The following is a 13,901-nucleotide window of genomic DNA, read 5'->3' as shown; positions in this document are numbered from 1 at the left end:
GAGCGGAGCGGAGCCGCCATTTCCGCCATTTTGTTCGATTAATTATGTATAAATGGCGAAAAAATTTACGCACTAAGGAATAAAAAAGGATACGGACCGAAAGTGACAAAAACATTACCCTCCTCCTTCGGCAGTCGGGTAAAAAAATTATTGATGTCGACCGTACTTAAAAGTTCATTCTAACTCAAAAGATAATAACTATTACAACACATGAACACGACTGTACATTATGTACTACATAAGTGCCTGCAAAGATTCATTAAACTCTGCGACTTCTAACGGAGCTTATCCTACTGATATTACACAAGCTATGATTGGACACGCATTGAGCAACCAATGTTACTGTAATATTTGTGGTTCTCTGAATGTTTAAGGGCCTTTTGAGTCACTTTTTAATTCACAGAATGGAAATAATAAAAAAAAACGCTTCATCATGGGTCGACCCCTTTCACACACACACAGCTCCAAACAGAGTTACAAACATTTTGTAAAAAGGTATCATTCCACTTAGAAATGATACAAACAGAGATAGTTCTTTGGCTCAACTACAACTACACATTTCACACACATACCTCCGGGGTAAATTACAAGCTATTGAAGCGTTTGTGGTTTCGTGGCACGTCGTTATTATACATACATCAGTCTTGCTATCACATACACTAGCTACTTATACTTAGAGAATAGGGCGCCCGAGGCAAAGTAACCGAACTAGCTGGCCTACTCCGGACATAACTCAAATGGAATTATTAAATAAGTTAGTGTTATAATTTGCGCCAAACATCATGAAGCTCTAAACACATTTCTGAATTTCAAAAACGACATAAAAACCATAGCTATCACCGCACCAGATAAGCTGGTTTCACTATGAACCTTCTCGTTACCCAACCACGTTCCACAGCCGTTTCTACCTTGCTACAGAGCGGTAATCTGTTTTGTCGCAAATTATACCTAGCCGACACACAATACTAGGCCTGCGTGACGTCAGCAACGACGGTGGCGGGGGTAGCGGGGGCGGCCGTGTGCTTCTTGTCCATGTGCACCTTCAGGTACCGCGGCTGCGCGAAGGTGGCGCCGCACTTGACGCAGGCGTGGCGGCCGGCGGCGTGCGTGGCGGCGTGGCGCGTGAGGTCGCACTTGATGCTGAACCCGCGGCCGCAGTGGGCGCAGCGGTGCCGCCGCCCGCCCTCGTGCCGCGCCGCGTGTCGCGCCAGCAGCTGCCGCCACTGGAACGAGCGCCCGCATTCCCCACACGACCACTGCTTCTTGCCCGTGTGAGTCAAATTGTGAATGTATAAACTCGCCTTAGTCCTGAATCTTTTCCCGCACGTTTTACACTCGAACTTGAGCTCGTCCCCGTGCGTCAGTACGTGCTGGGCGAGGCTCCCTCTGGTAGCGAATTTACGTTGGCACACATTGCACTCGTGCTCCTTGGAGCCCTTGTGGAAGTACTTCATGTGGTAGAAGTAGCTGGAGGAGGCCGTGTACACCTTGAAGCAGATCGGGCACGTGCGGGTCTTGTCCTTCTTCTTGGCCGTGTTGTCTGGGGCGGGCGCGGGGGCGGGGGCGGGCGCGGGGGGCAGGCTGTCCTGCGAGTCCTCGATGGCCTCGAACACGGACTCGGGCAGCGGGCCGAAGCCGCCCTCCTCCGCGTCGGACTGGTCGGAGAACTCGCTCCGCGGCGGCGGCAGCTCCGTCAGCTGGCCGGTGTCGCTGACGTCCCCGGCGTGGCGGTGGCCCTGCGCGTGCGCGCTCATGTGCGCGACGAGGCGGCGGCGGTCCACGTACTGCTGGCAGTGCTCGCACAGGAACACCTGGTGCGCGTGCGCCGCCTCCACGTGCCGCCGCAGCGCCGCGCCCGCCAGCGCCGCCGCGCAGTAGCCGCAGCCCGACCTGCAACAACACCCCGCCTGTTACCTTCAACGCCTTTTTTTCCAATTTTCATGATTTTCGGTGTGCTAAAGTAAATTTTCACCTTCAGATTCACCTTCGCTAGTAAATAGCTATCCTGCATTCTAATAAGACATTACGAGATTAACCACTGTATCGTAAAACATTGTCGCACTTTTCGAAGCGGTCTGGCACCACACCACATGAAGTTCTGTGCACACTTCAATACAGAGTCTTCTCATGTAGACGTGTCGGCAGCGTGTTGCGTGCGCGTGTGCCGGTTGAGCTGGGCTCGCAGGCGGAAGGCGCGCGGGCAGCGGGGGCAGGCGTGCGCGCGCTCGCCGGAGTGCACGCTGCTGTGCGCGCGCAACGCCCCGCGGCGGCGGAAGGCGGCGCCGCAGGTCGCGCAGGGGAAGGGGCGGCGCGGGTCGTGCACGCGGCGGTGCGCGCGCAGCCCCGCGCCCGTGGCGAAGCGCCGGCCGCAGCGGTCGCACACCAGCGCCGTGCCGCCGCCGTGGGACAGAACGTGCTCGCGCAGGTGGCACGCGCGGGAGAAGGCGCGCCCGCACGCGGCGCACGCGTGGGGCCGCGCGCCCGCGTGCACGGCGCGCGCGTGCCGCCGCAGGTTGCCCGCGTCGCTGAACCAGCGCCCGCAGCGCTCGCACCGCGCCCCCCCCCCCCCCGCCGCGCCCCCCGCCCCCGCCGCGTGCCCCCGCGCGTGCCGCCGCCAGCACTTGGCCGACACGCTCGCCGCGCACACGTCACACACTATGTACTTCTTGCCGTCTACGGTAATCGACTGCGGTTCAACGTCCGTGCTGCATTGTCTTGAAGGTTTAGTTTCGCCTTTTTTCGGTTTTCTGTAAGAGTGCGGGGAATTTTATTGGTCATGGCCTGCTAAACTTCTCCTACCTACAGCTAATTTTAGTGCCTATACATAATTATTTGGTATTTATTCGATACTTGAGTGAAGTGTATCTTTATACTACCTATATTATAATCTGATATGTTACTCTCTATTACGCTGTATCTGTATGAGTGAGTCAGTAATAAACGATGAACTGAATTGAACGGTTGTTTCCCTAAACCTAACCTACTTCATGGCGACCAGCCAGGCCCGCCTCAGTGATGCACGTCATACTGTTCCAAATAAGGAGTGAATTTAAAAAATATTAATATGGAGCTGTATAAAGTTCGGTTCGATGTTATTGCGCCTGCAACTGTGTTCGTGATAGTACGAGAAAATGATTTAGTACAAGATGGGCAAGACTCTATCTAAAGAAGAGACCGTGATTGTGCAAAACGCATCAGGAGGTGGAAATACTGCTTCTGTCTCGGAACTGCGGTATCACTTGTCGAGCATCAGCGTCCTCATGACAGTCCTCGTCGCGTTCATGGGCATCGGTCTACTCTACGTAGCATTCCGTATGTATCGGAAATGTCATAGAAGGTGGATCCAGGAGGAGTTCGAGCAGGGCGCCACAAGGAGAGCGTTCTATAGACGCCAACTTCAGCAGGAGAAGCCGACTCCCGACTTCGGCAATCATTCCAGTGTGTAATCAGAAATCGAAGTTCGATTAATTAAATAGTGCCGCGAAAAATAAAAGTGTTTGTTACGCACCGGTGGCGTATCTTAATTACAGTGTCGGCATATTACGGTAGTAAAAATCGGAAATGTTTATGTGCTTATTGTAAATTTAAAAGACTGTAAGTACCTTATTATGTGTTCTAATTATCGCTACTTGTCCACTATGAACTTGATATCTCGTAACGTAAAAGGAATAGCGCTGCATTCCACTGCCTTATAGACGGCGTCCGAACAATTTAGTTGGAGTACTATTCTAGTAAAGTAAAACTTTAACCAACTTAAGTTGAAGCATGATTAATTAAAGTAATATTTTATTATCTAATTAACTCAATGGCTTTTACGTGTCCCGATTAAGAAATGCTAATTAATAATATAATTTACCAGTATTATGCCTGATAAAAGTGATCAATTAATAAAATATTACAATGAATTGTTAATAATTAAACAGTATTTAGTGAAGAAAGGCAAAGCTAGGTATACTTGTAAAACCACTGAAAATAAATTAGTGGAAAGTAAACAAATAGTACAATTTTGTGAAAAAATAATTGATGATATTCCCACAGACGAAAAAAAATTGTTTGCTAAGTGTGTCCAGATTTATGAGAATATAAGAGAATTATTTTCACAAATAACTATTTTAAGTAAGCCACCGATTACGACTACTTCGCAAGAATCATCCAAAAAAATGGAGTTTGATTTAAAAGCAGCGTATGACTTGATTCATGTTATGGACGATAGTGGTAAAAATACTAAACGAATTATTGATGCTATTGAAATGTATGCAGATATGCTCGAAGAAAAAAACATACCATTATTGATTAAATTCGTACTTAAAAGTAGGCTTTCTGAGAATGCCAAATTACGCTTATCTGATAATTACCATTCGGTAACTGATCTTATAAAAGATCTAAAATTACATCTTCTTCCAAAGAAGTCGTTCACAGCCATACAAACGAAACTTCAGAACATCTCTCAAGGTTGGAAAACTATTGACCAATTTGGCACCGATATTGAAAAATTAATGACTGAACTTACAATTTCGCAAGCGGAGGGCGATTCTACTAAATATTCAGTGTTAAAGCCAATTAATGAGAAAATTGCGCTTAAGAGATTTTCTGAAGGTATTCGTGATGCGCGATTAAGCACCATTATTGCTTCTAGAAATTACAGCTCTCTCAAAGACGCGATACAAGGTGCCAAAGATGAGGAGGTGTCGTCTGTTTCGACATTAGCGGAGGCCAACGCCGTGGAAGCTTCACCGAGAGGTCAATTTTGAGGAGGTAGGTCTAGAAATAGTAATTTCAGCCACAGGTTCCAACGAGGGAGACCATATGACAACTATGGACGGGGAAATTATCAAAACGCCAATTTTTCGCGAGGAGGCTATCACCACTATGGTGATCAACAGGAATATTTCAACCGTGACGCCCAGTACAGTAATAGGCGTGGTAACAGAGGAAGTTATAATCGAGGTTATTCTACAAGAGTGTATAGAAACCAAAACCATAATGTTTACTCAGCTCAGGAAAACTGCGATGCAGAATTGACCCCGTCACCTGAAAATAACAATCAACCTACTCAGTTTTTTCGTGACTAAGAAGTTGATATTGTCCTGCAATAACAATACTAAATACGTTACATTAACATTAAACAACGCGTCATGTCGTCTGTTATTAGACACTGGAGCTTCCATATCTGTAATAAAACAAGCTGCCGTACCACGAAATGTCAACATTTATGGAGACAATATGTTGGTTCACGGCATAGGTGGTCAAATTTCTTCTATAGGACATGTTTATTTAACACTTTATTCACAGAATGGTGTACCGTTTCAGCATAAATTCCAAGTATTCAACAACTTACCCTTAAAGACGGATGGAATAATAGGTTTAGATTTTTTAACCAAATACAAATCAAACATTGATTTATGAACGGACAATTTAACATTAAATCTTAATGAAAAAATATATTCCTTTACAGGATGTTACTTGGTATAATAAGGAATATTTAATTATTCCCTCAAGGAGTGAATCAATTCACTACATTGAAACGGATTTGCATTCAGGTGTAGATGTGGTAATTTGTACAAAAGAATTAGCGGAAAATTTATTTTTGGCTGGAAGTTTAGCTACAGTAAAAAATGGAAAAATACCGATAAAAATTTTGAATGTTAGCGAAAAGGAAGTTAAGTTACCAAAGTATAAACCGGAAATACATTTGCTAAATAATTATGATGTTTTTGAATTTGGTCAAACGACTTCAACAGCTATGCGTGCGGGAAAAGTATTGCAACTTTTAAACTTAGAACATTTAAATGAAGAAGAAAAGCAATCCATAGAAACTATATGTAAAAAATATTCGGATTTATTTTATTTAGATGGTGACAAACTGACAACTACAAATATCTACGAACAAACAATTACTCTTAAACCGAATTCAAGTCCTGTTTACGTAAAACCATACAGGTTGCCTCAATCATTAAAATTAGAACTGAATAATCAAGTAAAACATTTATTAGAAAATGACATCATAGAAGAGACAAAAAGTGAATGGTCTAGTCCAATTCTATTGGTACCTAAAAAGGAAACAGGCAAGTGGAGGTTAGTAATTGATTACCGAAAATTAAACGAAATTATTCAAGATGATAAATTTCCCTTGCCAAGTATTGTTGAAATTTTAGACTCACTTTCCGGTTCAATATATTTTTCCCATCTGGATTTGTATTCTGGATATTACCAGGTTAGTTTAGAACCTTCAAGCAGGAAGTATACTTCATTCTGTACCAGCACTGGCCAGTTCCAGATGAAACGTCTACCCATGGGACTTAAAGTTAGCCCAAGTGCTTTTAGCCGGGTAATGTCTGTAGCGATGTCCGGCCTTAATTTTGAGAAATGTTTCATTTACTTGGACGATTTGATTGTCTTTGGCAGAAACCTACAGACTCATAACAAAAAATTAGTAGATGTATTTGAAAGATTGAGAAAAGTTAACTTGAAACTAAACCCCACAAAATGCGAATTTCTTAAAAAACAGCTTTTATATCTAGGACATGTTGTTTCAGCAGAGGGTGTACAGCCTGATCCTGAAAAGACGTCTGTATTACAAAATTATCCAATTCCACAAAACCCTGATGACGTTAAGCGCTTTGTAGCGTTCTGTAATTACTATCGTAAATTTATCATAAATTTTGCACAAATCACATTGCCATTAAATAACCTTTGTAGAAAAAATGAACCATTCAATTGGACCGAAGAATGTCAAAATTCATTCGATTATTATTTAAGAACAGCAATGATGAATACTCCAATTTTGCAATTTCCAGATTTTTCAAAAAACAATACTTTTATCCTTCAGACAGATGCTTCAGGGACAGCGGTAGGCGCAGTTTTATGCAATGGAAATAAAAAACCTGTTGCATATGCTAGCAGACCGTTAAACAAATCAGAAAGAAATTATCCAAAAATACAGAAAGAGTTAGTGGCTATTGTGTGGGCGGTAAAGTATTTTCGTCCATACTTATATGGAAGACGCTTCATCATTGAGACAGACCATAAACCGTTAATATACTTGTTCAGCATTAAAGATCCTTCTAGCAGGTTGCTAAAGTTTAGACTTTCATTAGAAGAATATGACTTCGAAATCACATATATTAAGGGGAAAGACAATGTTGGAGCTGACGCGTTATCTAGAATACGTATTACAGTAGACGAATTAAAAAACTTAACACAAGAAGTAGCTATGGTGTTAACAAGAGCTCAAACAAGAAAATTAGAGGATAAAAATAAAGATAGTGAGATACAGATTATTCCTAACAAACCTATTCAACCTCAGAATGATCAACCGGATGTTGTAGAATTATTGAGGAAACCTAATAATAGTATAGAACTATTAATGATAGAAGGGAAAGAACTAGATAAATTGAGACAGTTAAAACAACTATCAAATGAGACTGAATGTTTCTCAATGCAGAGAAAAAATAATATTTTAAATATAAATCTTAATTACCAGTCCCATTTCTCGCGAGCCGAATTTGTGGAAAAATTAAGAGAATATTGTGAAAAGTTAAAAATTGAAGAATTATGTATTGTTAAAAATGAAATGAATAAAGATTTTATAAAAGTATTATGTGATGAAATAAATAAAGATAATGAGTGGAACGGACCACGATTAATTGTGATAAGAGGAGTAAAAAGAGTAGTTGATGAAGATGTGAAATGTCACATCCTTAATGATTTTCATTTACTACCCACCAGTGCTCATGCTGGTACGCGTAGAATGATAAATAATATTAAAAGACATTTTTACTGGTCAGGGATAGATAAAGATGTTTTAGATTACGTGAAAAAATGTCCAAAGTGCCAAAAGATGAAGCACTCTAGATACACAAAACAACCGATGAGTATAACTTCCACTGCTACATATGCATTTGAGAAGATATTTATGGATATTGTAGGTCCCTTACCTATGGATTACGATGGCAATAAGTACGTTCTCACTATTCAATGCGAGCTGTCCAAGTTTATTGAAGCGTACCCACTAGCGAACAAGGATACGGTAAGTGTTGCCAAGGCGCTTGTTAATAATTTTATCCTTAGGTTCGGGATTCCGAGAATTATTGCTTCAGACAGAGGTAAGGAGTTTATTTCGACTACCATGGAAGAAGTGTGCAAATTGTTAGAAATAGAAAAGTTAAGTTCTACTGCTTATCACCACCAATCGATAGGTTCATTGGAAAATAATCATAAACACCTATAATCATTTCTGAGAATACAATGCAGTGAAAATCAAGATACTTGGAGCCACTGGATACCATTTTGGTGTTTCAGTTATAACAGCACTGTCCATACAGAAACCAAGTATCAGCCTTTCGAACTTGTATTTGGTAGAGTAACTTCAATTCCAAGTAGAATAAGTAGTGGATATATAGAACCCATATTTAATCCCAATAACTATTGTAATGATATTAAATATAGATTACAAGTAGCTTTAGGTGACGCACGTAATAATCTACTCATGAGTAAAGAACAGAGAAAGTATAATTATGATAAACATGTTAATCCCATTAAATACCAAGAAAATGATAAAATTTTAGTTAAAAGCGAAGTAGGTAATAAGTTAGAACCTATATATAAAGGCCCATATGTAGTGATAGATGATTTAGGCAGTAACGTCAAAATTGTTAAAGATGATAAAATAGATATTATTCACAAAGATAGGACCAAACCATATTATAATCAATAGAATAAGATAAATATATTAACCAATGTTTAACTATGTATGCGTGAATACATATTATATTAACCAATGTTTAACCATATAGTAACCAATGTTTAACCAACTATATTTAAAAAAAAAAAGAAGTTTTATAAATTCTTTTTTTTTTTTTAATCACCCCCGGAGGTGAAGTGTATCTTTATACTACCTATATTATAATCTGATATGTTACTCTCTATTACGCTGTATCTGTATGAGTGAGTCAGTAATAAACGATGAACTGAATTGAACGGTTGTTTCCCTAAACCTAACCTACTTCATGAGTAAAAATCCATATGATATAAATTATACATTTATTTGGTATAGTCTATCTTTGAGGCAGTAAACAATGTCTAACAACTAATTAATAATGTCCAACATTGCTATAGATGAGCGTGTGAGGAGCCGCGGCGGCGGCGGGGGCGGGGGCGGGCTCGTGCATCTTCCTGCAGTGCTGGGTGAGGGTCCTCTTCTGTCGGAAGGCGGCGCCGCACAGCGCGCAGGCGTGCGGGCGCGCGGCGCCGTGCGCGTGCGCGTGCGCGCGGAGCTCGTGCTTGTGCTTGAAGCTCCTGCCGCAGCCGGCGCAGCTGTGCGCGCGCTCGCCCGTGTGCCGCAGCACGTGGCGCGCCAGCCCCGCGCGCACGCGGAAGCGCGCCCCGCACTGCGCGCACGCGAAGGGGAACACGTCGGAGTGCGTGCGCAGGTGCGCGTGCAGCGAGCCGCTCTGCGCGAACCGCTTGCCGCAGCGCGCGCAGGCGTGCGGCCGCTCGCCCGTGTGCGTGCGCATGTGCTGCTTGAGGTTCTGCGAGTTGGCGAAGGTGGCGGCACACAGCGGGCAGGCGCGGCGGCGGCGGCGCTCGTGCGTCTCCGCCACGTGGCGCGCCAGCCCGCCCGGCGCCGTGAAGCGCGCGCCGCACACGTGGCACACGCACGGCCGCTCGCCCGAGTGCGTGCGCAGGTGCAGCAGGAACGTGGCGGCCGAGCCGAGCCGCCGCCCGCAGCGCGCGCACGTGTACCCCGCCCCGCCCCCCGCGCCCCGCGCCGCCGCCAGCTCGCGCCGCCGCGCCGGGTCCAGGCGGGCGCGCCGCATGTTGCGCGGCGTCAGGTCGTCGAAGCGGTCCGCGTCCAGCGGGCCGGCGGCGGGCGCGGGGGGCGCGGGCTGCTCGCAGTCGCTGGGCTCCGTGAGGTCGGGGTACGCAGGCGGCGCGTCGTGCGACGACACGTAATGGTTCCGGAAATCCAGCAGGGCGCTGTAGAACTTTTTGTAAATTGACGTTTTTAACTTTTGGGTCTTGATATTGGCGAGGGGCTCATTGTCTTCTACGTCGGAGTCGCTCGCCCCTGTCTCTGTCACGTCTGCGTACTCGTGATCACTCTGATAGGAACCATCATGGGTGTATTGGAGACTGGTGGCGGCGAGGGGGGGGCGGAGCGCGCGCCGGTAGGAGGCGAAGGAGGCGCGGCGCGGCTGCTCCCTGCAACAAACAACGCGCGCTCAGTACCGGCCAGTGACCCGCCCCCGCTCCCCGCGCCGGCCCCCGCGTGCGTGCGCAGGTGGTAGTCGAGGTGTCCGCGGCGCCGGAACCTCTTCTCACACAGCGTGCAGGCGTAGTTGCGCACGTCGTAGTGCATGTCGTAGTGCCGGCGCAGCGAGTCCGGCGCGCGGAAGGCGCTGGCGCACAGGCGGCACGCGTGCGGGCGCGCGCCCGAGTGGAGCCGCGCGTGCACGTCGCGCGCGCGCCGCGTGGGGAACCCCTCCCCGCAGCGCGCGCACGCGTGCGGGAGCGCTCCCGCGTGCACCGCGCGTGCGTGCGCGTGCAGCGACCCCGCCGTGCTGTACACTCGCCCGCACTGCGCGCACGGGTGTCGCGCCGTGTAGTAGTGCTTCTTCAGGTGGTTCGCCATGTTGTATTTGTTGGAGAACGTCTTCTTGCACTCTGGACACTTTATGGGTATGTATTTTTTATTATTAGCTTTATTGGTATTCTTTGTGTTGGTTCTTTTAGCCTCCTCTGGTGGCTCCATGTGTGCGGCGGCGACGTGCGCCCGCAGCGCCGCGGGGTCGCGCGCCCGCAGCCCGCACGCGCGACACGTCGCTTCACTGTCGCCGTCATCCGGGGGCTTCTCTACGTGTTGCTCCTGCAAGTGCTGAACAAACAACTTCTTGTTCGAGAAGCTGCTAGAACAGATCCTGCAGATGAATTCATCTTTTGTGCACACGTCCACGTGGCTGTTGAGATGGCAGATCAGACGAGTGTTAGAAGAAAATATACTGCTGCAGAATGGACAGTGGAAGTTGACTAAAGTAGGTTTCTGTGTTATGTCTTGTTCAGCTGCCGGAGTCACAAAGTTTTCATCATCCCATTCTGTTACCAGCTCCAACTCATCACCACTTTCATTGTCTTCCACTGTTTGTGATGAATAAGATTGTTGGTTTACTCCCTCATTCACTATGTTATCTGCTTCATTCAACTGGTCATTGGATTCATAAACAGCTTCATTATTATCATCTGAGTTGTCTAAAATATCAGTTTGGAATATCATGTGGTTTTCAATGAAATTGGTGACACTCTGGCTGCTGCGGATCTCACTGTGGTGGCCAAGCAGGTGAGAGGCCAGATCCCGCATGGTCGTAAAAACAGCCCCGCCACATTTTTGGCACACAAAATTGTAACTTACAGCATCACTGCTGCCTTTAAACATGTCAAAGTTATCAACTAGCACTTTCTTGATTACTTTATACAACTTGGCTAGTTTTTTATACCTGAAATAGGAGATAAACCATGTGTGTGGGGTGGTTCAGTGGTAAATTCTAGATACCTATGTATTTGTATACATATAAACTGTAACTTACTTGGAGGGTGATTCTGCATCTTTGTCATGGCTGTCTTGTGGAGTCACTTCACATGCATCAGTGCTAGTTCCAGGCTTCGAATCAACCTGCAAATTTTCAAATGCATTAGATAAAAGTATTTCAGCACACTTTTGTATTTTGGGACAAATATTTCACATCCTGTATGTTCATTGTACAATGTCAATTTATCTCTTACTTTCTGTTCATGAATGTACTAAATAAGTAAAAGTAGTATAATTGATTAAATATCGTAACTGAAAGAAAGAATTTAGGGTCTGTTTCACAATGTCTGGTTAGTGGCTACCTGACGGATAAAATACGTGCTGTCACTCTCTGTTATTATTTTTTAGACAGTGACAGCATGTATTTTATCCGACAGGTAGCGACTAACCAGACATTGTGAATCAGGGGCTTAATAAATTAAAGTCATCGAAATATAATAGGCACAAATGGGCCAAAATATATGGGATGACAGCTGATGTCAAACCTAAATCATGAAAAATCCTAACAATAAGTAACTTTTGGTGCTATAAAAGTTATTTTCTCGTTCGGCCGTTAAATAATAATCCAGATTATGTGTCTTTTTATGTATTTCATCAAGTAAATCAAGAGTATGTATAGCAAATTTGTGTAGCTGTCCAAATGGGCCTGTTATATTTCGACTACTATAACTTTTTTATACCTGTACATCAACAGCGAGCGTGCCCCGCAACGCAGCGTCGGCGGCCAGGCGCGTGCGCAGCGCGGCGTCGGCCTGCACGCAGCACGCCACCAGCTCGTGCCACGCCAGCAGCGTGCTCGCGCACTGGTAGCACACCACCTGCGGCAGCTCGTCCGACTCCGTCACCTGCCAATAGGATTGTTTGGAGTTAAAATGTTATTATTGCTTTAAGATGTTGTGCTTGTTCTTTTAGGATTAATATACTATGTGCTCCTAGTAAAACTATAATTATCTTCTTCTTTGGGTACCATCTCCTATCGAAGGTCGACTATAAATATAGGATAGATTAATCCTCGATATGCTTGTTTCAATGTATGTTTACTAGAGTATTACTTACCTGTATGGGTAAATGTTTGTGTATTTTGTCTGCCAGGTTATTCTGCAAGCCCTCGCCATGAAATATTGGTATAATAAACTCCGTAACCGTCGCACAAGTGCGGCAGATATTTGAGAACATAGCATCTGGAAATAATTGCAAATTTAACAATACGGTGCATAAAAAATAACAATAGAGGAACAGATGTGAGGGACCAACGACTTTTCACTCACTTTCTAGGTTAACTGTTGTGGTTTCTGAAGACTTTTGACTTTCGATAAATCCTTGTGAGTCCGAGGGATTTAAAATAAATATTTGTTCAGTTTCAGTATTCATGATTATTCTAGGTTTATACAATTTTTAAGCAAATAAATAAACGAGACGCTCCATTTGCAGCGAGCGACCTTACAATTCGTTTAGAAATGAGGGCAAATAAAAATAATATTATAAAAAATCTGAATAAAATATTTCTTTAGTACTTTATCGAACTCTGTATTGGTTTATAAAATACAACATAATAATATCAATAAAAATGTTTTATCTGTTATATTTATAAGTTTTTCACGCAAATTCTTAATTTGTTTTTATAAAAACGTTATACTTAGTACGTTTCTGAACGTCTGTGTTGAGCGTTGCGTTTTGTGACTGCACTGAAAAACCTAAATTAACATAATATTTCAGGGGAAATAATTCTTTGACAAAACTCTTAGGTCGAGACTATATACCTAACTAGGTAATTAATATTCTAACGATAGCTATTTTGTATAAAATCATTATTATATAAATTTTATGTAATAACTATATACCAAAGCAAAAACAAAATAAATCTGTGAAAGTGGGAAACTGCGGATGTAAGTATTTTTGAATATAGTTAAGTACTACTTAATAAATTAGGCTCCATCCAATACTGCTAATTCGTTCTAATTACCAATTATTATCGTATTTAAAAACGAATTTCTTGTACTTTACTGTGGTTGCCTTTAAATTGAAGAAGAGGAGTTTAAAAGTTAAAAGCCACCACGGCTATTAAGTAGTTAACTATATCTTGCAAAGGTAGGTACTTACTTACATCAGGCCTGTGTCACTCCGCGCATGGGCGGCGCAGGCGCCAGCCTGGCGCCTGCCGCCTCGAGGGGGCAAATCTAGTCGGCTGCCGCAAGCGGAAGACGATACACGCGCGCGCTATTTGTTCCTATTTTGTACTAGTTTATAAATGTCGTATTTAGGTATTTATTAAAATTTATGAATAGAAAAATGGACATAAAAAGAAAAAAAGTAGCAA

General features: G+C 44.0%; 1 protein-coding gene across 2 annotated transcripts; it reads right to left on the bottom strand.

Annotated features, from left to right (window-relative positions):
• Nucleotides 1–45: 45 nt before the first annotated feature.
• LOC105387901 (zinc finger and SCAN domain-containing protein 10) lies at nucleotides 46–13,025 on the bottom strand. Of its 2 annotated transcripts, none has more exons than XM_048630091.1 (5): nucleotides 12,853–13,025; nucleotides 12,641–12,765; nucleotides 12,265–12,429; nucleotides 11,583–11,668; nucleotides 46–1,890 (listed from the first exon to the last, which is right to left on the bottom strand). In XM_048630091.1, the coding sequence occupies exons 1-5, from the start codon at nucleotides 12,953–12,955 to the stop codon at nucleotides 966–968; spliced, it is 1,404 nt and encodes a 467-aa protein (XP_048486048.1). In that variant the 5' UTR covers nucleotides 12,956–13,025; the 3' UTR covers nucleotides 46–965. The 2 variants fall into 2 exon arrangements, with proteins under 2 accessions (XP_048486048.1, XP_037963496.2); XM_038107568.2 differs by lacking the exon at nucleotides 46–1,890 and adding an exon at nucleotides 9,026–10,203.
• Nucleotides 13,026–13,901: the final 876 nt, after the last annotated feature.

This window comes from Plutella xylostella, chromosome 25, assembly GCF_932276165.1.
Source record: "Plutella xylostella chromosome 25, ilPluXylo3.1, whole genome shotgun sequence".
Lineage (NCBI taxonomy): Eukaryota > Metazoa > Arthropoda > Insecta > Lepidoptera > Plutellidae > Plutella > Plutella xylostella.
This window is presented reverse-complemented; position numbering and strand designations above follow the sequence as displayed.